This window comes from Dermochelys coriacea, chromosome 6 (assembly GCF_009764565.3).
Source record: "Dermochelys coriacea isolate rDerCor1 chromosome 6, rDerCor1.pri.v4, whole genome shotgun sequence".
Classification (NCBI taxonomy): Eukaryota; Metazoa; Chordata; order Testudines; family Dermochelyidae; genus Dermochelys; species Dermochelys coriacea.
The window spans coordinates 58,496,767-58,522,605 of NC_050073.1; the positions used below are offsets into that span (position 1 = coordinate 58,496,767).

At 44.1% G+C, this 25,839-nt stretch overlaps 1 protein-coding gene across 4 annotated transcripts in view; it reads right to left on the reverse strand.

Moving 5' to 3' along the window:
* Positions 1 to 23,506, reverse strand: part of PLEKHH1 (pleckstrin homology, MyTH4 and FERM domain containing H1) — an 86,593-nt gene extending 63,087 nt beyond the window's left edge. Inside the window, exons 1-2 of one of the 4 annotated variants that reach the window (XM_038404331.2) lie at positions 23,190 to 23,506; positions 13,289 to 13,456 (exon numbers count right to left, since the gene is read on the reverse strand). In XM_038404331.2, the coding sequence (XP_038260259.1) occupies positions 13,289 to 13,456; positions 23,190 to 23,258 (237 nt within the window). In that variant the 5' untranslated portion in view covers positions 23,259 to 23,506. Of the gene's footprint in view, positions 1 to 13,288; positions 13,457 to 22,852; positions 23,167 to 23,189 lie in introns of those variants that run through there. The other 3 variants (XM_038404332.2, XM_043517409.1, XM_038404333.2) reach the window with 3 other exon arrangements.
* Positions 23,507 to 25,839: the final 2,333 nt, after the last annotated feature.

Consider the following 25,839-nt stretch of genomic DNA (forward strand, 5'->3'; position numbering starts at 1 on the left):
TTTGCCAAAAATATCATAGGCTTTACAAGTGGTTAGAACCTCTGTTGGACAATTCAAGCAAGAAGTGGCACCCCAGCAACTAACACACATGCCAGCTGTCCCTAGAGGCCCTACTTGTAGCACAAAGTATAGGATTTTTTCCACTCTATAATTTGGAATTATTCCAAACCACTATAGAACCTCTATAGAGTTAATAGAAAACTATAAACTTTCTATAGACTTTGATAGTGAATTATATCTAGGCCCCTACCAAATTCATGGTCCATTTTGGTTAATTCCACAGTCACAGGATTTTAAGGTTTCAGAGTAGCAGCCGTGCTAGTCTGTATTCGCAAAAAGAAAAGGAGTACTTGTGGCACCTTAGAGACTAACAAATTTATTAGAGCATAAGCTTTCGTGAGCTACAGCTCACTTCATCGGATGCATTTGGTGGAAAATGGTGGTGTTTTTTTTCCACCAAATGCATCCGATGAAGTGAGCTGTAGCTTCACATTAGTCTCTAAGGTGCCACAAGTACTCCTTTTCTTTTTACAGGATTTAAAAAATCATAAATTTCATGATTTCAGCTATTTAAATCTAAAATTTCACAGTGGTATAATTGTAGGGGTCCTGACCCAAAAAGGAGTTGGGGGGGAGGAGTCACAAGGTATTGCAGAGGGCGGGGGAGGGTTGAAGTACTGCTACCCCTTACTTCTGTGCTGCTGCTGGTGGTGGCAGTGCTTTCAGAGCTGGGCAGCTGGAGAGCAGTGGGACTGGCCGGAAACCCAGCTCTGAAGGTAGAGCTGCCACCAGCAGCAGCGCGGAAGTAAGGATGGCATGGTATGGTATTGCCACCTTTACTTCTGCGCTGTTCTGGCAGCGGTTCTGCCTTCAGAACTAGGCTCCCAGCCAACAGCCGCTGGTCTCCAGTCACCCAGCACTGAAGGCAGCTCAGAAGTAAGGGTGGCAGTATTGCGACCCCCCTGCAACTCCCTTTTGGGTCAGGACTCTTAATTTGAGAAACGTTGGTCTCCCCTGTGAAATCTGTATAGTATAGGGTAAAAGCACACAAAAGACCAGATTTCACCGGGGAGTGGGGACGATGACACCAGATTTCATGGTCCATGATGCGTTTTTCATGGCTATGAATTTGGTAGGGCCCAGTAGCAGGGTGCTGCTGCAAAAGCACCTAATTAGCCCCTGCTCAACCAGCTCCAATCAAGAGAAATAGATTGGGGCTGGTGTAACAGGCATGATTCCTGGCCTGGGGACTGGCTCCACCTGACAAGCCAGGAGTTATAAGGGCTGGGAGCCAGTATGAAGGGGGGCTGCCAGGAGAAGGGGCAGTCTTCTGGCTGTGGGCTGACTGCTTGGGAAGGAGGGAACTAACCCTGTAAGCCTTGTACATAGCTCAACACTGGTGGTGGGAGAACTGTGTGTGTAAATAAAGCCACAGGTGCTGCATAACAAGAAGCCTCTCTGAGCTTTATTGGGGCAGTCAGCGGGCCCCAGGAAGAGGGGCGGGCAGAGGACCCTGTTACAGGCCCTAATTATATCCCCGCTATAGAATTCTACAGGATAGTTCAAAAAAGCCACAGAAAAACCTCACTCTCTATTAAATGCTATAACTTTTTTGAATTTTTTCTTTGAATCCCTAACTAAAGGTCTGTAAAGATTCTGTTGGTTTCATCCCTTCTAAATTCTACAAGACTTTTCCATAATTCCAATGGCATTTAAAAGAATGTCCCTTTTTCTCTTCATGTATCCCTATTTGTAGTTCTCAAATGTTGGCAGGTAAGGAGCACAGCACATCCTAATAGCATGCTGTACATTGGTTCAGCACTGACTAATTTACTTTTCACTATTGATGCTACATTTCCTCCATTTGCATTTCAATCAGCTAGGATAATCAAACCAGAGGGTCAGATTCACATTATTAACAGAAGATTCAGTTTATCATTCCCCTTGTGATAGGACAGGAGTAAGGCCTGTCAGTGCATATCCCCACTGTAGAGGGGCCCTGTGCCAGGCACAAATAGGGCTCTGCCGCCTCTGTGCTGTCTCTGCAGCAGCCCAAAATGTGTTGGGTGTAAAATGGGATGGGGTATAACCTAGGCAGACCTGTATCCCAGTGATTGTGTTCTTCAAAAACCGTCAGGGACACAACTTAGGGCAGCCTTCACGATTGCCCTCACCTCGGCCAGAACCCCCACCATCTCGTCCCTGCCTCATAACCAGTACTTAATTTGCAATGAAAGAGGTGCCGGGGCTGAAGCAATATTTTTTTTTTTTACTTTCATAACTGACTCAACAAGCCCAGAAGAGCTGGGACTCAGCCTTGGCAAGTCCTGGCACAAATTAAGCACTGCTCATAACCCTCTAAATAGAAGAGGCACAAACTATCTCCACTCCTTCTGTGGCAGGATCCTAGAGAGACAAGGTGGGTAAGGTAATAACTTATAGGACCAACACCAACTTCTGTTGGTGAGAGAGACAAGTTTGCAATACACAGAGCTCTTTCTCAGATCTGAGAAATATACTCAGAGTATTCTAATCAATTTCATTTCCTGGTTCCAATGCTTTAGTACAGTGGTTTGTTTACCTGCCACGTCCACAGGTTCGGCCGATCGCAGCTCCCACTGGCCGCAGTTCACTGCTCCAGGTGAATGGGAGCTGTGGGAAGCGGCACAAGCCAAGGGATGTGCTGGCCGCCCTTCCCGCAGCCCCCATTGGGGTAAACAAACCGATCTGGCGCGCCAGGGGTTTTCCCTGAACAAGCAGCGGACTGGCTTTGAGAACCATTGCTCTAGTACAAAGGTGCTGGGTCTAGATTTTCAGAGATGCTTCAGGGGAAGGTTTACATCTGTTCTCTCCTAAAACGAGTAGATTTTTTATTTCAGGGATATATTTGTTTACATTCAGTTCTGTAACTCCCATCACTTCTAATAAAACCTACATTTTGGGCTTGAATCAAGCCCAAATAAAGTTCAGCTCTTATTTCCCTTCTTCAACAGTGTCAAGTATCAGGGGGTAGCCGTGTTAGTCTGTATCCACAAAAACAACAAGGAGTCCAGTAAATTTATTTGAGCATAAACTTTCGTGAGCTACAGCTCACTTCATCGGAGGTGACACAAGTATTCCTTTTCTTTTTGCGAATACAGACTAACACAGCTGCTACTCTGAAAGGAGTCCAGTGGCACCTTAAAGACTAACAGACCAGGTAACCTCAGGTAACTCCCTTCTCCTCATGTGCCAGTATATTTATGTCTGTATCTGTAATTTTCACTCCATGCATCTGAAGAAGTGGGGGTTTTACCCACGAAAGCTTATGCTCAAATAATCTGTTAGTCTTTAAGGTGCTATTGGACTCCTTATTGTTCTTCAACAGTGTCATCCCCAGGGTTTTAGCCTCTTCTATGGCAACATTCAGCACTGTCAAGGACTCCTTCCTTCAGAGCCTGTCTAGCTTTGATCCCTCTCAAGCTTTAGCTAGTCCTTCCCAGCTCCTCTCTCTCTCTCAACAAAGTAATATTTGCACACTTACTGATTCTCCTACTGGAGAAAAACACAGAGCTGTAGGATAGGGTCCTGGAGACCCTTTGTGTTCACAGGGCTGTGTCTGAGAGCTTGCTCCATTCCCATAACCTTTCCCTGGAGAGTTGACTCTGTGCCAGGAAAACCTGAGGCCAGAGACAGCACCTAGGAAACACATGGACCTTTCCTTCCCTCTTGCTTTACTACAGCAACGACATTGGTGGATGCTTTTGCAATATGGACTACTACTTGACTCATATGTTCCCTGTTCCCTTTTCCAAATATATTCTATGCAGTAGGGGTGAACTGTGAAAGATTCAGTTTATCTAAACTCCCCAAAGCTTAGATGCTTGTCCCAAACTCTTCAGTCTGCACAAGATGAGATTAAACCCAGACCCTTGGAATCCAGGGCCCAATATCACAGGGAGCCTAGACAAAGCAACGAGTATGAAGCAGCAGATAACAATTCTATGCACAGCTGTTTGCTGCTAGTCAGCTGCCTCACTTGAGAGAAAGATCAATAACTAATAACAAAGACAAGCTCTCTAGGAGAAGAGTGATAGGAGACAGAGACTGTTCTGGGAGGCGACAGGGTTTTGGGGTAGCCTTTTGGTAGTTCTGGGTACTATGATTTAGTCTTAATCCACCCTGGGTCTGCAAAAAATGTTGGAAGCCTCACAAGAACATGTTCTCATATGATCATGAAGCTTCCAACACTTCCTAATGTCCTTACTGAAGAAGGCATGAGGACAAATTGGAGAGTCCAGTGGAGGGCAACAAAAATGATTAGGGGACTGGGGCACATGATTTATGATGAGAGGCTGAGGGAACTGGGGTTATTTAGTCTGCAGAAGAGAAGAGCGAGGGGGGATTTGATAGCAGCCTTCAATGACCTGAAAGGGGGTTCCAAAGAGGATGGAGCTAGGCTGTTCTCAGTGGTGGCAGATGACAAAACAAGACGCAATGGTCTCAAGTTGCAGTGGGGGCGGTCTAGTTGATATTAGAAAACACTATTTCACTAGGAGGGTGGTGAAGCACTGGAATGGATTACCAAGGGTGGTGGTGGAATCTCCATCCTTAGAGGTTTTTAAGGCCCGGCTTGACAAAGCCTTGGCTGGGATGATTTAGCTGGTGTTAGTCCTGCTTTGAGGAGGGGATTGAACTAGATGACCTCCTGAGGTCTCTTCCAACCCCAATATTCTATAAGGCAGAAGCAGGTGGTAGCAGATAGACAGTTATAGTTGAGCTCATGTAATACTGACAGACCCCAGTTGTTGGCGGGCAGGATCAAACCTGGGGCATCTGGAGCTTAGTGCATTACCTTCTACCATATGAGCTAAAAGCCAACTGGCTGTTACCTAAGGCTGTAGAGCAGACTTATTTTATCTCTCTCTCTTTCTAAGTAGCCTCAGTGCCACTAGATGGGACAGAACAGCACACCCAAGAGGTGTGTGGGTTACACAAAGAACTAAGAACAGGAATATCTGGTGTGACATTGCACTCCATATGCTTTATGGAAATATGCTTATGAATATGATGTAACTGGAATATGCTTTATGCAAAAGGTCTCTTGTAAGGTATCATTACAAAGCTTATAATCTACTGAGTGTGTTCATCCTATTTGTATGCATGTATCATTCTTGTATCTGAAACTAGAAATATGAAGTATAACTCTGAGGTCCTATTGTAATTATGCAAACTGTGGGCCATTAATGGTGGTTTAGAATCTTGAAGGCTCCCATTGACTAGAACAACTGGTTGTAGATAGTTTCAGAATAGCAGCCGTGTTAGTCTGTATTCGCAAAAAGAAAAGGAGTACTTGTGGCACCTTAGAGACTAACAAATTTATTTGAGCATAAGCTTTCGTGAGCTACACGAAAGCTTATGCTCAAATAAATTTGTTACTCTCTAAGGTGCCACAAGTACTCCTTTTCTTTTTGGTTGTAGATGGTTTATTTACCTGCAAGCCTTTCTGTAAAGGTGTGGGGTGGGCTAGCCCATGGGTGTGTAATGAAGAATGAGGTCTCACAGGACATGTGACCATATCACCTGATACTGGAATCCATCTTAAATCTGGTACTTTTCCATTTAGAAGGACGGGTGGGGACCCAGAGAGACAAAAGATTCCCAAAAGATTGTGCCAAAACTATAAAAAGGGATGGAGCAGGACAGGAGAGTGGGGGGCAGTCACGAGAAAACCCCTGCTTTCCACCTAAGCTGTCTGCTGGAAGTAACAAGGACTGTACCACAGAAAGGATTGGGCCCAGACTAGGAAGGACTCTAGTCTGTGAAAGAAGCTTATTGGAACATCTCTGAGGGTGAGATATTATCTGTAATCAGTTTCTTAATGTATTAGGCTTAGACGTGCATGTTTTTGCTTGGTGACTTACTTTGTTCTGTCTGTTATTACTTGAAACCACTTCAATCCTACTTTTTATACTTAATAAAATCACTTTTGTTTATTAATGAACCCAGAGAAAGGGATTAATATCTGGAGGAGCAAACAGCTGTACATCTTTCTCTATCAGTGTTATAGAGGGCAGACACTTTATGAGTTTACCCCCTATAAGCTTTATACAGAGTAAAATGGATTTATTTGGGGTTTGGATCCCATTGGGAGCTAGGTGTTCGGGTACTGGAGGCAGGTGACCTGCTAAGCTGTTTTCAGTTAAGTCTGCAGCTTTGGGGGCACAGACCAGACCTGAGTCTGTGTTGCAGCAGGCTAGCGTGTCTGGCTCACCAAGGCAGGGTTCTAGAGTCCCAAGCTGGCAGGGAAAACAGGCTCAGAGGTAGTCTCAGCACATCAGGTGACAGTCCCAAGGGGGTCTCTGTGACCAAACCGGTCACACCTGGGCTTTATTTATCTCTGAAATGATGTGTGACAGAGGACAAAATGTACAGGGCAATTAAAGTTAGTGGGAGCTGCAGATCAGTCCCTTGGAAAAATTGGGCTTTAAGCATCTCAAGCTGATTACATAAAATTAGTGCCATCTTCTTGATAATGTGGTCATAAACACTTCTGGGCCCAAGTGTCCCCATATGTAAAATGAGAATGATGTTACTCCCCACCTGACAGAGGGATTGTAAGCCCTAGTTTAATTATTGTAGAACATATTCATATCCTCAGATGGAAGGTAGCAAAGGGGTGTGTGTGTGTGTGTGTGCGCATGCGCGTACACACATTTCAGTGATCAAACAGCAAACGAACAAAATTACATACAATAAACTTAATGTTTGGTAGGGCTAGCATAAAATATCACAATGAGCACTAAATTTCTCTCCTTTTCAATGTTCTCAGCCAAGAGGCCAAGGCTTTAATGGGCCATGGAGCCTGACTCCTCTCCAGCTTGTAAAGGTAATCCATCTAGGTGAGGATGGAATAGTTCAGCAGGGAAATGTTATGGAAGCTTGCCCGGCTACTGTCCATGCTGCACCTGTTCTGATTCCATGGCCAATCAGTCCTCGGTAATCTTGGCAGAGAAGTCAATATGGAGGCCATTTAGTGTTAATGGTAGTGGTGGGTCTTGTCATGTGACCATAAGTCCACCAAGACTGGAGATTCACCAATACATTCGTCATACAGTAGGCCACTGAATAGCCACCTCCAAATGGTAATAGCTTCTGACAGCTACCAGTATGGGCTACATGCAAACTGGGGACACTTTAAATGTGGAACAAAAATCAATACTGGATGACCATTGTCTTAGGGTCAGTGGAGGAAATGGCTTTATGCCCTCACTGTTACCCACAAGATGGGCATTTCTGTGACCTTTTCCCCCCTTGCCTGTATTGCTTAATTTTATGGAAACATCCCCCACCTTATGATTCAAATGAGCATGGAGTTGACAGCTCAAATTGCACCCATGCTCTCTTGCTGAGTGTACCTTTGGGACTTGTCATCCTGGATTTGGGTCTTTACCAGATGCTGTTGAATATCCTAGGTATGTAACTATCTATTAATTCCTGCAGGCTTAACTCTTCCTCCTGTGATACCATTATCTCCCAAAAGATAAGCAGGACTGGAGCAGGTCAGGACTTGGATGATAGATTTCCAAGAAAACTCATGATTTTTCAGGGAGTACTTGCTTTTCTTCCCTCTGAAGTGGCATCATGCTAGCTGGCTTAGTACTACTCTAACTGGTGACTTTTGAAGGATATAAAACTGAGGTCATGACCACTTGTGGTCACTGAAGATTCCACACACTTTCTGCAAGATTGAGGTGACCAGGCTAAATTACAGACGAGTTAAATTCTGACACACTAACTCCCCATGCAGTTTAAAGTGAACTGATAGTCTTCACTTCCTGTACTAACCTGTTGTGTAGCTTTGCTATGCATCACCTAACTCACAGGGCCTGCGGTGAGACTTAATATACTCCTGTTTGTAAGGCTCTTTGACATTCCTAGGGGAATTAATAATACTTAGTATTTATATAGCTTCTTCCATTTTAAAATCTGAAAATACTTCATAATTATACAGATAGGGAAACTGAATCACATTGATTAAAGTGACTTCTCCCCAGACACACAGCAAATCAGTTGAAGAACCAGGATTAAAAGGCCTCTCTCCCAACTCCATTCCTGTGGCACCTTAGAGACTAACAAATTTATTAGAGCATAAGCTTTCGTGAGCTACAGCTCACTTCATCGGATGCATTTGGTGGAAAAAGCAGAGGAGCCCTTAGCTAAGGGCTCCTCTGCTTTTTCCACCAAATGCATCCGATGAAGTGAGCTGTAGCTCACGAAAGCTTATGCTCTAATAAATTTGTTAGTCTCTAAGGTGCCACAAGTACTCCTTTTCTTTTTGCGAATACAGACTAACACAGCTGCTACTCTGAAACTCCATTCCTGTACTTCCACAATTATCCCATGCTACCTCCTGCATATGCTACAGAAAGGCAAAGATTTGTCATTCAAATGTGTCAAAATGAAGCTGCGTCATAGCTCCATGGCCATATTAAACACGAGATTATAAGAGGCTTTTCAAAGGATTGCAATAAGATGCATCCCTCTTCCATACAAACAAGTGAGAAGCCATCCAACTGGTCCCTCTAAAGGCTACGTAGGAACCTGCCTGCCATGTACACGAACAGACCTCTGCTCATATGTTCAGTCAGGCATTCAAAATAAAACCAAGGCTTAAAGTTAATTTGTTGCTCAGATTTTTGTATTTTTTTTTTTTTGGAGAGGCCCACAGCACACTTGTAACCAGGTCATCATGCTGCCATGGCAACAGTCTGCCATGTCACTCACCAGCAGATGATTATCCCCCTGTGTGTGAGAAACCCAGAGCATGGAAATAAATGCCTATACCAAAGACACACAACCCCTGATGATATACACATGCTCCTAGAACCCAGTCTAGCACCTATGGTGGGCTGAGGGGAATGCAGAACTCTCTCATAAGGACATGGTATTTTAGTATCTTTGACATAGTTATTAAGGACCTGATTCTGCAAACACCTAAATCTTAGTAACTTTACTTGAAGTGAGCTATAGCTCACGAAAGCTTATGCTCAAATAAACTTGTTAGTCTCTAAGGTGCCACAAGTACTCCTTTTCTTTTTACTCATATAGTTAAGTTCCCATGGGATCAGGCTGTCAATACGTAACCTCACAAGTGCAACTCCACTTCCCCTGTCCAAAACTGCATGGAAAAGACACTGGGTTAAATTGTATTAGCTTTATAAACATTCCTTATGTTACAAGCAGCACTGTAGATTAATCAGTCTGAAACCCTTTTTAACATTTAATGTATTTGCATCATAAAATGGAGAGTATTACCAGCCACAAGGTAAATCATTAGTCAGATCAGACCCCCCAAAATATCGTTAGATTGGCTTAAAAACCCAAACTCTTTATTTGCCTACTGGTTTCTGAGTCTTTACAGTACATGTGGTTCACTTTTTCAAGCTTTTATCCACAGCTATGAGGGCTAAACATTTTTGAAAGCTGAGATTCTCTTGATTCTAACAGAGAAGGCTTCATTATCATTTGTATTACCCTAGCACTTGGGAACCCCAGCCATGGACCAGGAATGCATGGTGCTAGACTGTTCCTGGCCCAAAGAGTTTACAATCTAAGTAAGAAATATCAAATATTACAAGACTTGTGCTAAAATTGGCAACACTACCCGAGGAGTATTTTCACTTCACTTGGATAGCAATGCTAGACTGGTCAGTTTCACTCTGGTTCACTTTTCAGTTCTCTCAGTGCTATACTTTTTAGGTTGCAAATGCTCTAAAGGAATAGTTGCTTAACAACTTGTTTCCCTTGGAATAAAAAAAAAAAAAAAAAAAAGGAAATATTTGTATTGTCTTAAATTATGCAATAGCTATTTCTTTTGAGGCAATTTTTTTTTCTTTTTTTTAAAAATTTCAGGTAAAGTTCCATAACTGGTGCCAGTTAGTTTTGCCATCATCTTCAATAGGAGTAGGAGTGGTTTTATATGGCTAAACAAATTTACTAAAAAAATGTATATATTAAAGTGTCACTGTTCTGATATCTCCGTAATCATTACATGGATACTTCTCATCAACAACCTGGGAAAAGTTGGGACTTCCAGGAAGTAGGTCTGAGCTAAGTTGCAAGAGACTGTCCACTCAGGGTGATAAGGTAGCAATTTTGGCACACAGAGGGGTTCTACTCTGCAGTAAGGGGAGGGGGGAGAGATTTGGAGCAGGGGTGTGTGGGAGGGAAAGATATATGGGAGTTGAGAAAACACTGTTCTAGTCCCTCAACATAGAATCTAGAGATGAGTGTCCTTATCCTGACAGCACTAAGGATCAGATCACAAACAAATGCACACAACTCAAATATTTTTCTCTGTTCATCTATTAAACAGATGAATGGAAATTGCCAAGGGGTGTCCGTTTGGGATGATGTGAAGGGGACACCTATCCACTGAATGGGAGTAAGCATTTGCCCTCTACATCCCCAGCAAACTCATTTCACATAGGCCAGTGGTTCCCAAATGGAGGCTTGTGGACTACTGGGAATCTATAAGACACTTCCTGGTCAGTCATATCATGCTGGTCCTCCTTGTTTTCAGCAGCTTATACATAGTTCAGGGTCTTCATTGTAAAGAAGAGCCTGGAAAACTGTAATAGCAGCTGAAAAGAAGGAGGAGGAGCCAGCCACCAGCAAGTGAGGAATGTCCAGGAAAGAAGGGAATGAGGCAGCCCAGGCAGTACATCCAGGGGACTGGGGAAGGAGAGGTACCAGCTGAAAGAGAAATCTGTGTGGTAGAGGAGAAGGAGAGACGGACATTCTCAGAAGAGGTGGGGTAGGGGTTGGGTGGGGAAGAGGAAGAACCAGAACAGAGAGAGGGAGGAACAGCTGAAATGAAGACCAAAAACAGACTGTAGGATTCTCTCTCCTCAAAAAGAACACTTATTACCTTCAGCTAAACAAACAGATGCTCTCCTAATATACCCTTTCCATGTAAGCAATTGCCATAGTTGCTATAAGACTGGTAAGAGACTGTGAATAAGGAGGGAGTGAGTCTGCAGACAGTCTTCCAGTTCAGAGAGATTGAACCCTTGACCCAGGCCACCTAACCACCATCAGATGGTGGAGAATCTGTATTCAGCAGGGGCATTGTGTACTGTAAAACTTCACTTGGACAAGCAAATTCACATGTCCTGAAACCTGACCCTTACCTTGTCCTCCTCTCCTCTCCCCTCCTGATATACGTTAAGTATATAGGGCCCTGCTCTTTGACCTTTCATCAAAACCACATCACAAAGCCATACAGCTGGTTACAGAGTAACTTGATCACTGAACCAAACTGTTGAGATTAGGGAACAAAGGGCCTATTGCTTTGACTAAAGGGCTGGATTAGCCCCAGAGCCGCTTCCCTTTCCATAAGGGGGGGGCTCCCTGAAGCTGGTGACTATCCCACTGCCGTTGGCCAGGATTGTCATCAAAGGTTCTATGGAGGGGAGAGTCAAACAGGTGTATGGTGTGTTCATGCCCCGGAAGGAAATTTAATAAACAGTTTCATTAGTTTGATGTGGATTTAATCTAAGAATTTCCATGGAAAGAAATAAAACTAGGAAGTGGCTATAGCCTACAGCCTAAGAAATAAGGCTTAGATTTCCTTGGTGTCATAAAAGCTGGTCTGGCTGCCTTAATACCAGGCCTACACTCTGGCTCTATACAGTGCGTAAAGTTTGTTTAGCTGCCTGGCTTTAAAACTGGTTAGAAAGTGTCCCCAGTATGGACAAGCCTTGGAGGAGCTCAGCTCAGATGCTGCCTTCCCAAAATGAAGATAGCTGAGAGTTTCTCAGACCTCTATGAAGTGTGGAACGAACAGGACTGGAATGCTCTATATCATGTTAGTGCAAATGTAACTAAAGTGAAAGCAAGAGTGAAAATCACTACAGGGGTTGAGAACTGTGCTTTCTAAAAGAATGTACAAACAAGGATTCCTAATGTAAAATGGAGCAAAACTGATGTAGGTCACAATTATCATCAGGGACAGATTAAAAGTGTTTGGATGTCTGCAGCTTGCCTACTTAACTGTGACTGAAGGATATTGCTACCACCATACAAATAACTGATTGGCTGAACCCTCTTAAATTGGATTATCATAAACCACATGTTGGATCCAGTGAGGGAATCAAAAGCAAAACTACAAGCTGTGTTAATACAGGCATAAGGTAAATAAAAGGGGTCGTAGCAAAACTGCATCTGGCTGAAAGTACTACTCTTAATTTCTAAAGGTTAATCCTGTGCCTTATGCTTTGTGGGAACCTGTAGAAAGGCAGTTACTAGAGCTACACTAGCAGGAAATAATTTCACATGAAGTGTTCAAGGAATGAGCTTTGACTTGCAACCCTCTGCAGAACATAAATAAACCTGCTTTACCAGAGCATTTCAATCTCACTTTCCAGATAGATGGTTTTTTCCCCTCTTCAAAACACTGATAAATTAAAAAAATATAATCTCAGAGAAAAAGAAATCCGTGTGTGTGTGTAACACAAAATATCAAAAGTAAAAACCTCCTTCTCTCTTCCTCCCCAACTTTTTGAGTGAATTTAGAGGACCAGAAAGTGAGGAACAGACCAAAAGTAGGTTTTTTTTGTTTTGTTTTTTTTAAGACAGAAAGGTGCAGGGGAAGCTTGCACAGCGCAACACTGATAATGCATCTCAGTCCCGAGTGGCTGTTCCCCTTGACAGTTTTGGCCTGGGACCTGACACAACTATCACAATACAGCATAGTTCTGTACCCCTCTAAGCTCTTCTAATACCAACCCAATCCGGACCTGCAGCATCCTCCGCTATTGTTGGCCCAAGATCCAAATCAACTCTGCTATGTGTCTATGCCCTACAGTAGTGAGGGTCATTCCCTGGATAGAGACTGCCAATTGTGCCAGACTGTGTGGCGGTGTGGATAAACAAGAAGCTGGAATGAGCCTGCAAAACTCCTTTCATTTGTGACTTGAGACAAAATCTCAACAAAGGTCTCCGGAGGTGAAAATTTAAAATATTAAATTCCAGTGAGCCATTAAGGAGCCTTTGCATCAAATGAGTCTGATGGTATAGCATGTCAGATGCACAGGACCCAATTTTCATTTACACTAATGCCACTTTACACCATGCTGGGAGGCACATCCCCATCAGGCTCTTTAACAATACAAAGTGACTATAGTGTAAGTGGGAACTAGGTAGAGATGTAGTACAACTGACGGATTGTTCTTGCTCATTGATTTCACTGCATAGCCCAGTAATAGGTAGGTAGATATGTTCTAGTATATAGCTTTGGCCTCACCTTCTCAGCTAGTAACTCTCGGATCTTGCTAGCCTGCAGACGGAATTTGAAAAGCTGGGATTCCAATGCGAGGCAGCGTTTCTGCCAGTCCATGCAGCTGCTGTTCTCCGTTGCAAGCTCTGCCATGGCAAAGCTCTTCGTCTGCTTAGGCAGATCCTCCAAGGTACTCTTTAAAAAAAAAAAAGAAACACTGAGAAAAGAAAAATACGAACTTTGAAATGGTTATCCTGGCAGAGTTTTTCTCCATTAGTTCCTGTCCGAGAGCATGTAGGGGAGATGCCATCTCCCAAAGCTTTTGGCTTTAGCCTACTATGTAGACAGTTGAATAGTGTAGGTTTCCACCATGCTATTGTGGGATGTCCTCTTGAAGCCATCCTACCTTTAACACAAGAACTCCAGCACAGCCACTAGGACTGGTAGTCAACATGGACTATCATGAGACAAAGCTTTGTTAATGTTAAGGTTTTTAAACTAAGAGCTGGGGGAAAGCCGACTGGTGCGAGGAGCACATGGTTGGGACAGAGACATTCCTTAGGGGACAATCTATTAATAATATCCTAATAAGGAGGAGAGGATGGAAGATGATAAAAATATGTGTAGGATCTGATGAGAAACAGTCAAATGAAAGAGTCCCATTCAATTACATCACATAATGGCAGACAGCAAAAAAGTGACAATTTTTTTTTAGAGTGCTTATACACAAATACTAGAAGTCTAAAATCTAAGATGGGTGAACTTGAGTGCCTCATATTAAGTGAGAATATTAATATAATAAGCATCACAGACACTTGGTGGAATGAGGATAATTGATGGGACATAGTAATACCAAGGTACGATACATCAGAAGGACAGACTAGGCATATTGGTGGGGGAGTGGCATTATATGTGAAAGAAAGCAGAGTCAAAAATGAAGTAAAAATCTTAAAACGAATCACACTGTACCATGGAATCTCTATGGATAGTAATTCCATGCTTGAATAATAAGAATATTGCAGTAGGGACATACTACCGACCACCTGACCAGGATGGGGATAGTGGCAATGAAATGCTCAGGGAAATTTGAGGGGCTATACAAATTTTAAAAACCTCAGTAATAATGGGGGATTTTAACTATCCTAACTTTTAACTATTAGGAAGGCCAATAAAGAATTTGAAGAACAGCTAGCCAAAGACTCAAAAAGTAACAGCAAAAGAAATGTTTAAGTATATCAGAAGCAGGAAGCCTGCTAAACAACCAGTGGGGCCACTAGACGATATAGATGCTAAAGGACCACTCAAGGAGGATAAGGCCATTACAGAGACACAAAATGAATTCTTTACATGGGTCTTCATGGATGAGGATGTGAGGGAGATTCCCAAACCTGACCCATTCTTTTTAGGTAACAAATCTGAGGAATTGTCACAGATAGAGGTGTCATTGGAGGAGGTTTGGAACAAATTGATAAATTAAACAGTAATAAGTCACCAGGATCAGATGGTATTCACCCAAGAGTTCTGAAGGAAGTAAAATGTGAAACTGCAGAACCACTAACTGTGGTAGGTAACCTATCATTTAAATCAGCTTCTGTACCAGATGATTGGAGGCTGGCTAATGTGATACCAGTTTTTAAAAGAGACTCCAGAGGCAATCCTGGCAATTACAGGCCAGTAAGCCTACCTTCAGGACCAGACAAATTGTTTGAAGCTATATTAAAGAACAGAATTATCAGACACATAGATGAAAACAATTTGTTGGGGGGTGGGGGGAGAGTCAACATGGTTTTTGTAAAGGAAAGTCATGCCTCTCTAATCTACTAGAATTCTTTGGGGGGGGTGATCAACAAGCATGTGGACAAGGGTGATCCAACAGATATAGTATACTTCAACTTCAGAAAGCCTTTGACAAGGTCTTTGAGAAAAAGACTCTTAAGCAAAGTAAGCAGTAATGGGATAAGAGTGAAGGTCCTCTCATGGATCAGTAACTGGTTAAAAGACAGGAAACAAAGGGTAGGAATAAATGGTCAGTTTTCAGAATGGAGAGAGGTAAATAGTGGTGTCTCCCAGGGATCTGTACTGAGACCAATACTATTCAACATATTCATAAATGATCTGGAAAAAAAAAAAAAAGGTAAACAGTGAGGTTGCAAAATTTGCAGATGATACACAAATATTCAAGATAGTTAAGTCTAAAGCAAACTGAAGAGTTACAAAGGGATCTCACAAAACTGGGTGACTGGGCAAGAAAATGGCAGATGACATTCAATGTTGATAAATGCAAAGCAATGCACATTGGACAACATAATCCCAGCTATACATATAAAATGGGGTCTAACTTAGCTATTACCACTCTAAAAAGAGAGCTTGAAGTCATTGTGAATAGTTCTCTGAACACATCCACTTGGGGATGTTCAAAATTTGAACACTGATCTGAATTTTTAGCAAGTGGCCCCTGATGAACAGGATGAACCAATATCCCAAATTCTGAGTGGGAGTCTAGGAGAGAGTAGTTCCTCTTGTCACTGAAGAGAGCCAGGATGGATTGTGCTTTCTTAAGCACAATCCCTCCTAGATCCACTCTTGGGCAGCTTGGCTCCACTCTAACACCAGTGCCACCAAGCATTTACATTACACACTTGGTCCGGTCCCTTTGTGATCGTTAACTGGAAGATAGGACTTCTCATTCACAGGAACAAGGGTGAATTGGAAAGGCATGCTGAGATTTCCAATCAACGGGAGGAGGACAGATAGAAAACAATCTATCCTGACTCAGTGGACTAGTGAGTTGGGGAAAGGTACTTCTGGACTGTAAATGAGAATAAAATGCAATATGTTGGCAGTACTTTGGGATTAGGGAAGGTCCAGTTTCTGGTCTTTATACAGAAAATAGGATGCTGGTGCTTCTAGTTAATAGAGGGTAGATGAACTGAGTGGGAGGATGTTCTGTAGTTGGATCTATGAACTAAATTTGGTGAGTTGGTGGTGGTCTGAAAGTGTGTAACCATATTAGCAGTCTAGAGTGCAGAATGGGTGGGTAAGAGAGTTCCTAGTCTATATTCTGTGGCTGAGCAGGGATGTGTGGACAGAGTTATATTTGAATACACAATGTGATGTATTAGTAAATAACTTTACGGAGATTGTATGAACAGAAGAACAGCCATACTGGGTCAGACCAAGGGTCCATCTAGCCCAGTTTCCGGTCTTCTGACAGTGGCCAATACCAGCAGCTTCAGAGGGAATGAACAGAACAGGTAATCATCAAGCGATCCATCCCCTGTCACCCAGTCCCAGGTTCTAGCAAACAGAGATTAGGGACACATCCGAGCATGGTTTTGCATCCCTGCCCATCCTGGCTAGTAGCCATTTATGGACTTATCCTCCATGAATTTATCTAGTTCTTTTTTGAACCCTGTTATAGTCTTTGCCAGAGGGTGTTGTGACGGCTAAGAGTTCCACAGGTTGACTGTGCAATGTGTGAAGAAATACTTCCTTTTGTTTGTTTTAAACCTGCTACCTTTGAATTTCATTTGGTGACCCCTAGTTCTTGTGTTACGAGTAACTAGCACTTCCTTATTTACTTTCTCTACACCCACTCATGATTTTATATATGCTCTATCATATCCCCCCCTTAGTCGTCTCTTTTCCAAGCTGAAAAGTCCCAGTTTTATTACTCTCTCCTGAAATGGAAGCTGTTCCCTGCCCTAAATCATTTTTGTTGCCCTTCTCTGTATCTTTTTTGAGATGGGGCAACCAGATCTGCATGCAGTATTCAAGATGTGGGTGTACCATGGATTTATATAAAGGCAATATGATATTTTCCTGTCTTATTATCTATCCCTTTCCTGATGATTCCCAAAAGCCTGTTAGCTTTTTTGACTGCTGCTGCACTGTAACCTTTCCCAGCAGGACTTACACATTGGCAGGCTGAGGGAATCTAAACATGAAAACCTGCTGCTATGAGGGGGAAAACTGGGAGGATGGGGAATAGGGACGGACAGTGACACATTTGTCTCTTGACTAAATATTTGAAGTTCACATAGCCAGAAAGTCCACTTCATTAGGAGGCCAGGGACTTAGTGTCCTTCTACATGACAACAGTCATGGTAGGGCAAACCTTTGGCTGCAAGCTATTCAAGTGTTGCAGAGAATAGGGGCGATAAAGCCTCATTCATTAGGCTTTTGGAAAAACTGGCACTGTTACCCAGACTGGAGCATATTCAACTAAATTTATGCTTCCGTTTGCAAACTATAATGTCCCATTCCATCTCCCCAGGATCACATGCCTAACACAGTCTGAGTAATCAAGGATGAAGACAACCTTTTGGTAGAGCTGGGCAAATACCTTAAATATGTTCCCCAAATATTTGCTTGACTAAAACTTGGGATTTGTTTTGTCCTTTGACTGCACCCCTTTCACGTTTGTATCCCACAAATATTCTAATGCACAAGTTTACCAGCAGGAATGGTTGCCAAAACAGTGAATTTACAGCATTATATACTTTCCACAACTATTCTGAATTTTGAACTTTCAGTTGCAAGTACTTACATTGGAGGAGTATAACTCTTAGAATGGTTCCCAATCAAGAAACAGAAATAATACCATGTGACCTTCTTTACTTAAAACCATCTAGCCAAACTAGATTGGCAGTATAGGGGGCTGAGAAAAATTGTGTCTGGAGGACCCTGACAATTTTTCATGGATTTAGGGGACCTATTGTGTCCTAATATATCAGCTGTAAAACAAGGGTGATTTCTTTACAATGGGAAGTAGCCTGTTTGAGAACAGAAAAAGAGGCAGCCTCAGCAAACTTATTAAAAGTTATTGCACACAGAGGGAACGTAGCTGGATCTAGGCAGTGGTAGCAGGGACTTCGGGAGCTTACTTGCTATTTAGTGTGTAGAGTGCTAAATAGTTGGGACATTTTTAACCAAAAACCTCCACTGCAGGTTTCTTAAGATCTAAGGTGCTACAGAGAAGACAGTCCACTCATTCAATGCAGAGAGCTATGCATCAAGAGACCTGGGCTCTCCTGCCAGCTCTGCTGTTGACTCATACTAGGATACTAAACATTATCTCCCTGCACTTCATTTCCACCCTCATCCTTCCCAACCTGTAAATGGAGGAGTAATAAAAATGTATCCACCTTTGTTAAAACACTCGATGAAAATATGGAAGGTATAATAACTTGAGTTTTAAATTTTTGGATAATTTCATGAGCAATAATCGTATCAGTACCTATGCAGGCTACAATGAGGTACTCAAGTCTCTCACCTTCTGGCATGAGCTGGTTGCTACAGTTAACTTCAGTTCCCAGAGGTCAGCTGTCCATATCATATACACTACCAACACCATTGTCATTGGGTGATGGTCTTGTTGGCAGTCTCAGCAGAGAGGCTAAATGAATGGGGTCACCTACTGAATTCCTTTCACACTCTGCAAGTGCTCTTTCCCAGACTGGGGGCGGAGTATAGAATGCCTATACAGTATCTTTATTGTGCAATCCATAAATAGATGACTTCAATATTCAAAGCTGTCAATCTAGCATCTTCCAATCCAGATGATGAAGTTCTCTCACTCAGACATACAATCAGTGCTTAATTTGTGCCGGGGTTTGCCAGGGCTGAGCTCTGGCACCTCTAGGTTTGGCAGTTCATAGTCCTGGCACCTCTGGGCTCCCAGCCAGCAACTACCTCTCCAGCCACCCTGCTCTAAAGGCAGCGCAGGCATCAGCCATAGTGCAGAATAAAGGTGGAAATACCATACCATGCCACCCTTACTTCTGTGCTCCTGCTGGTGGTGGTGCTGCCTTCAGAGCTGGGCACACAATCAGCAGCCACCACTCTCCAGCTGCCCAGCTTGAAACTTGGCACCTCTTTCATTACAAATTAAGCACTAGTTACAAAGACATTTTGGTGCATTACCATGAAACACCATAAAATGATTCTAGTAAGGGTGGGTGAGCAAGGGGAAGGTGGAAAGTACAAACCCAGTACTTCACCGTAGTTTAGAACCTTGAAGGTTTGGCTCCCAGTTTCCTCAGGTACCAGATTCCAAGAACAATTTTCAGGGAGGATGTGGTGTTTTATCTTAGTACTGCAACAGTGGACCTGTTACCCAGACAATCCAGCTATTGCAACAGATACAGATTCTTCCATCCCTCAGTGGGAACAAACTAGAACTGAAAGACAAAACATCCACAATCCTATGTCCTTGTTCACATCTAAAGAGATAAAACAGAACTGTGTAAAGGTCACAGTCATGGTTCAAAAACCCTGCATTTGACCTGCTTTATTTTTCTCCTCAGTAACTGCTTGCAAAGTTCTGATTTTTTTTTTTTAAGGTTTGTTTTCCAAATATATGCATGAGGAGTCTTATATACAAAATGAAGTAGAATCATTGAATTCAGCCACCTAGAATCCACAAGCAACCTTACAATAATGAACTGGTGCGTGCTACATCACCTACTTGTGTAATCCTACTATAACAAACTAGTGGAAGGCAAAAATATTCCACAAAGACATGGCTTTTAGTTACTGAGCCCCCAAATCAGCAAAGCACAGTTAACTATGTCCTTGAGTAAGTAAGTGAACAGTCCAGTTTACTTCAATGGGACCTCACATGCTTACAGTTAAGCACACACTTAATTGCTTTGCTGAACTGGGGCCTAAGTGAGAGAACAAGAATTCAAAAAAAAGTGAGGCAAAATCCCTGACTATCGTGATCTTTAAGTCTACCATCACAAGATAGAAAGAGATAACTTGTTCCTCTAGATGCAATCACCTCTGAGTCTTCTGCCCTCATCTTTAAATCTTAGAAGATTTGGGATCAGAACTTAAGTTCAGCCGAAGTAGTCTAGAGCCCAGAGCCCGTAAATATTTTCAAACACAAGGGAGCCCTGGCAACCCAACCCCTACCCCGACCTGGGGCTGAAGCCTTAACCCCCGTGTCCCATCCCTCCTCCCCCCAAGCTGGGCTGACCTGCCCATATTTTCACATGATCTGTGAATTAAAGTTCCACATCGAAATGCATGTTCATTTAATACAGGGGAATGACATTGCTCAGGATCTGCATTGTATTGTGGGGGAAACCCCATGGAAGTAACAGACCTGTTCAAAGAATGACATTCTACAAACACCAGACCTAAAAACTATACCAAAATAAGAGCTCGCTCCTCTCCACATCACATTTTGCACAGCCCAATACAGCAGGTATATCAATCTTGCCCACACCATACACATACATATAGTCACAGTCTCCTAGGCACACTCACCACTACATCAGTGTTTATGCCTCTAGTGCCTGACATACACCATTACTCTAAAGCCACTGCATGTGGAATGGTCACGAAAGGTTGAACAACACTGTATAACTATAAAGACTAACAAATTTATTTGAGCATAAGCTTTCGTGAGCTACAGCTCACTTCAGCGATGAAGTGAGCTGTAGCTCACGAAAGCTTATGCTCAAATAAATTTGTTAGTCTAAGGTGCCACAAGTTCTCCTTTTCTTTTTGCGAATACAGACTAACACGGCTGCTACTCTGAAATCTGTATAACTATGGTGCCTTATCAATGAAGTTAGAACTCTGTTCTAATGTGGCTCTTTGGACAGAGATCATAAGTGAAACCCTGCTCTCTTTTTATACTGGCATAAACAGATTTTAGCCTGACATCTTCATGCATACATTTTAAGGCCAAAAGGGATTGTTATGATCATCTAGTCTGACCTCCTTTGTAAAACAGGCCATAGAACCTCACCCAGTAATTTTGGCATATAGCCCATAACTTCTGGTTGAGCTATAACATATCATTTAGAAAATATCCAGTTTGGATTTAAAGACTGTGATGGAAAATCCACACAATCTAATTACACGGCTGAACTGTTAGTTGTTTTTTTTTAAAAAGCAAAAATATCCCAAATATTTCATATGGGGTAAAATCAAGTTAGGAAAAAACAACAAATGCCTAATCCCCCTAATGGAAAAAAATTATTAGAAATGTTAATTAAAAATTCAGATGCAACAGCATTCTCAATACCTGTGAAATAGAAAGCAGCTGCTTAATTTAATTAGGGACAGGATTTTCAAAACTAGGGGTCTAAAGCTACATTCTTAAATCCATATGTACACACTTAATAAGTGGCCTAATATTCAAAAGTGCCAAGCAGCTCCTGTTGAAGTCAATGAGAGCTGTTGGATACTCACCACCTTGATTTGTTCAGGCCATTTATTTAAGTGCATAAATATGGATTTAAGAACCTAGCTTTAGACACCTAATTTTGAAAATCTTTGTTGCAGCTAAAACATTTTTGATTAACAGCAAAAATGGAGCTTGACTCCAAACTCTGGATCCAAAAATTAGGGGACCTAGGTCCAATTCCGGGAAATACAAATCTGGATCAAAACTTTGTGGTTAATCTGTGACTCTCTAGTAGGAGCACCTAACCTCCCCTGAACTTTCTGGTGTTCTAGCCTTGATCTAGAGAGCTCCTATATTTTCCACTAAAAGCCTTATGAAAGTGAGGAAGAACAAAGTGATCAAGCAAGATGATTGTAAAAGTTCTAAAGTGAAGATCTCCCTGCATGCAGTGTTAGGAGACTCAGTCCTATTTGATTGTGAATTTTTATTCCCTACAAAAATGAAAGCCACCGAGACAATATTTCCGTATCTCAACTACGCATTTCTCCACGCTAGAGCCTCTGCTTAAGCATCTGCTGGCCGGTGATGCTCGAATCAGCCAGTCAGGGTAAAAGAATCAAGTGGAAACGCTTGGAACTGCGCGGACAATGCCCCAGATTCTCGCCCTTGCGGCGCAGTTCAGCTCGGTCTGTTTCGAAGCCTCCCGGAAAGGAGTCAGGGAAGGTGCTCGCGGTGTCTCAAGCTGAGCAGCGGGAGGCTCCTCCTGGCTCCGGTCCGCACCCGGCGCTGAACCTCCCCATGAACCTAACGCCTCTCCTCGAGCATCCTGTCCCCCCGCCCCTTCACGCGGTCCCTCGGTTTCCCCCTCGGGGGAGTCTGGGAGTCACCGAGAAAGCCAGGCTGGCGAGGGGGTCCCTCACGTCTGTCCCTTCTAGCTCGCCAATCCAGGGAGGGATGCTCAAAGCGGGGGAATGAATAAGGCGAAAGAGGCCGGTCTCCGAGCCAAAGAGCAGGTTGGGTCAACTGAGGAAAGGAGTGGGGCGGGCCCCCCTTTCCAGCCCTGCCACAGGGATGAAGTGGAGGGGGGACGCTATGGAGGGAGAGGCGGGATCACCGATTTGTCCGATGAAGTGAGCTGTAGCTCACGAAAGCTTATGCTCTAATAAATGTGTTAGTCTCTAAGGTGCCACCGGTACTCCTTTTCTTTTTGCGATTTGTCACTGACTCCGTAAGGACGTTAAAAGAAAAGGAGGACTTGTGGCACCTTCGAGACTAACACATTTATTAGAGCATAAGCTTTCGTGAGCTACAGTGAGCATTTGCATCCGATGCAGTGAGCTGTAGCTCACGAAAGCTTATGCTCTAATAAATGTGTTAGTCTCGAAGGTGCCACAAGTCCTCCTTTTTCTTTTTGCGAATACAGACTAACAGGGCTGCTGCTCTGAAACCTGTAAGGACGTTGTTCTCCATGGCCCCGGGCTAGCCGGAGCCCCCCCCCCAGCGGGATTTCTCCCTTGAGCTACAGCCTTCTCCTGGCCCCTCCTGCAGTTTACTGATCCTACCCAGGGGTCCTCGACGGGGACGCGCCACACGCCGCCGCTCGCACACTACTAGCCCCGGGCCAGCGCTAGCCCCCGGCGGCGGCAGCTCCGAAAGCCCCCGCGGGAGCCCCCGCCTGGCTTCTCCGCGCAGAAGAGCGAACAAGCAGCGCCCGACGCTCTGGCTGGAGGCTGCTTTGCAGCCAGGTGCGGGCATTGCCCGGGGACAGCAGCCTCCCGCCCTCACCTGCGGCGGGCTGCTCACGGGCAGGAGCTGAGCAGCCCAAGTAGCCGGCCGGGGACGGCTCCGAGGCATGAAGGGCTCCCCGCGGCTGACCTTGTGTGGCTCTTGGGGGCTGGCGCTGAGGAGCGGGGCGGAGCCGGGCCCTGCCGCGGGGCCGCTCCCGCAGCCGGCGAGGCGCGCGGCTCCCGTGGGGCGCTGCCGTATCCACGCGCTGCTCGTCTCCGTCCCATTCAGCGCTGTGCCATGCTCCGGCCGCTCCGCTCGCCTTAAAGCGGGAGCGCCTGGCTCCAATAGCAGGGGCAGCCCTCCAAAGCAGCACAGGAACTGACATCACCGGCCCCGCGCTTTTAACCCCTTCTCTGGCCCTGCGGATTCTTCTGGCCCAGCGAGAACTGAAATATTGAAAAGCCTGGACTGGACCAGCCTGCAGCCCCACGCACCCACCGCAGTGCTCTGGCACTGGGGGGGGGGGGAGCTGAGTGGAAAATGGCATTGAATAGATATAAAGAAAACTGGCCACCTGCTTTATGTGGGCCCCAGTAACTGCGGCTCAGCCACTTCTGGCGGCCTCCTTTTCCACCTGCTTGGACAAGATCCCTTTACTCGGCCTCCACTCTGTGCAGGTTTACCAGCATTGCACCTTCAGCTGCAGCTCCGCCCAAACGCCCTGAGGCTTTTTTGGACACAGCTAGGCAGACCGGGGAACTCCCCCAACCTAGCGGGCATGGCTGGAGGGCGGACTCCTCTTCTTTGCCTCTTGTATACCGGGAAATAAACCCAGCCTTGGTTCCTTGACTGCACCGAGAATCCCCTCTAAACTCAGCAGCATGAAGTCCCTCATCCATAAGACGGGTTTCAGAGTAGCAGCCGTGTTAGTCTGTATTTGTAAAAAGAAAAGGAGGACTTGTGGCACCTTAGAGACTAACCAATTTATTTGAGCATAAGCTTTCGTGAGCTACAGCTCACTTCATCCGATGCATCCGATGAAGTGAGCTGTAACTCATGAAAGCTTATGCTCAAATAAATTGGTTAGTCTCTAAGGTGCCACCAGTACTCCTCATCCATAAGAGGTGCAGATCCCAAACCTGTACTGAAATAGTGAGTGTTCTTCAGCCAATCCCTCCAACCTAAGGAGAAGTTTCTGTGCTGGACCCTGGGTCACTTCCCCCATTCAATTGTGTACACTGTTGCCTGCCGTGCAGCTTGGGCACTAGCCTTCTCCAAACTTTCATGCCCCATCGCAGGTTATGGCAGTATCAGGGCGCTGGGGTCTAGCAGAGGGGTTGTGGCCTGAGTTCAGGCTGTATTAAGGTGCAGGGAAAGGGGATGCGGTTAAGTGGTTGCTGTGTGTTATAGCTGAAGTCTACCTCTGGTTAACAATCCATTAGCGGAACCTACCCTCCCCTGCATGCTCAGGCCATGGGCAACAATGCTTATATAAAGTCTGAGGAACACAAGTTCATGATTTCCAAAGTTTTTGGGGGTGTCCACTCTAACATGCCAAATGTTTTAGTGGGGGAGATGGGCATTAGCAGCCATCTCTTCAGATCTACAGAACACACTTGCTGGATACTAGGGCAGGCTATATTATTTAAACAGAGCTCAAAGGCTACCTGTCTAACCTCCCTCAGCAGCTTGCTGAGGTGTGTGTGTGCACCTTGCATGCTACTGTCCTCTGCTGGAAAGAATATATAACCAGCCTTCCTTGTATGCTTCTAGGGGCTGTGTGCAGAGTAGCTCCTTTAGTTCACTGGAGTCTGGTGTGTATGCAGAAGAGAGTTGGGCCGAAACTTAAAACCAAACTTCCTCAGACTTTGTAGCTTAGGCCACCCATCTCTAGTTTGCAGCAAAAAGATTGTGAATTCTGGTTCAGGTGTTGCACTTCTGTAGCAGGATCCAGATGACTTCCACCAATTAGATAGTTTATAATAACAGCAGAAGTTTCCATGGGCATAGCCAGCTGCAAAATAATTTCCCCACATTAAATCACACCAGCTGACATACACCTGCTTTTGAAGCCAGGGAGTGCAACTTTGTCTCTTGTCTCTAAAGGGGTGTGGTTTGGCAAAAAGAGGGTGTGGCTTGCTGGGGAGTATGTACAAGCACAAAGTAAATTGAGTAATGTGACTGTAAGGACAATTCCTAAATTTAGATTGCTGTTGAGATCATCCATCTACCACAGAGGCAGAGCTCTGAGACAGTATGAAATAAACAGAGTTTAGACAATAGAACTGATTTAGGGATGAAGAAAGGAGCTAAATCAAATCTTATTACTGTAAGCAACACTGTACATTAAACATACTCAGGTAACATCTTGGTTACAGTTACAGTTATCCAACCCAGGGATGTCCCTCAGTCTACCCAAGTTCAATTGTAGTCTCCCATCTCATGTTCGTAGCACAGTTCTGCCTTCTGCTGGAATCCCAGCAGAGAAGCAATGGGCAGCAAGTCAGCCACTCAGCACTAGTAAAAAGGCTGATCATGTGATGAAATCAGTAACATACTAAAAACAATATTAGAAGATTTTCAAACTTGGGTGCCTAAAGTTAGGCTCCTAAATCCATACTTAGGCACCTAAATAAGTTTGATTTTAAAAAGGGGCTGAGAACCCAGCAGCTCCCATTGACTTCAGGGAGAGCAGACTCAGGCTTAC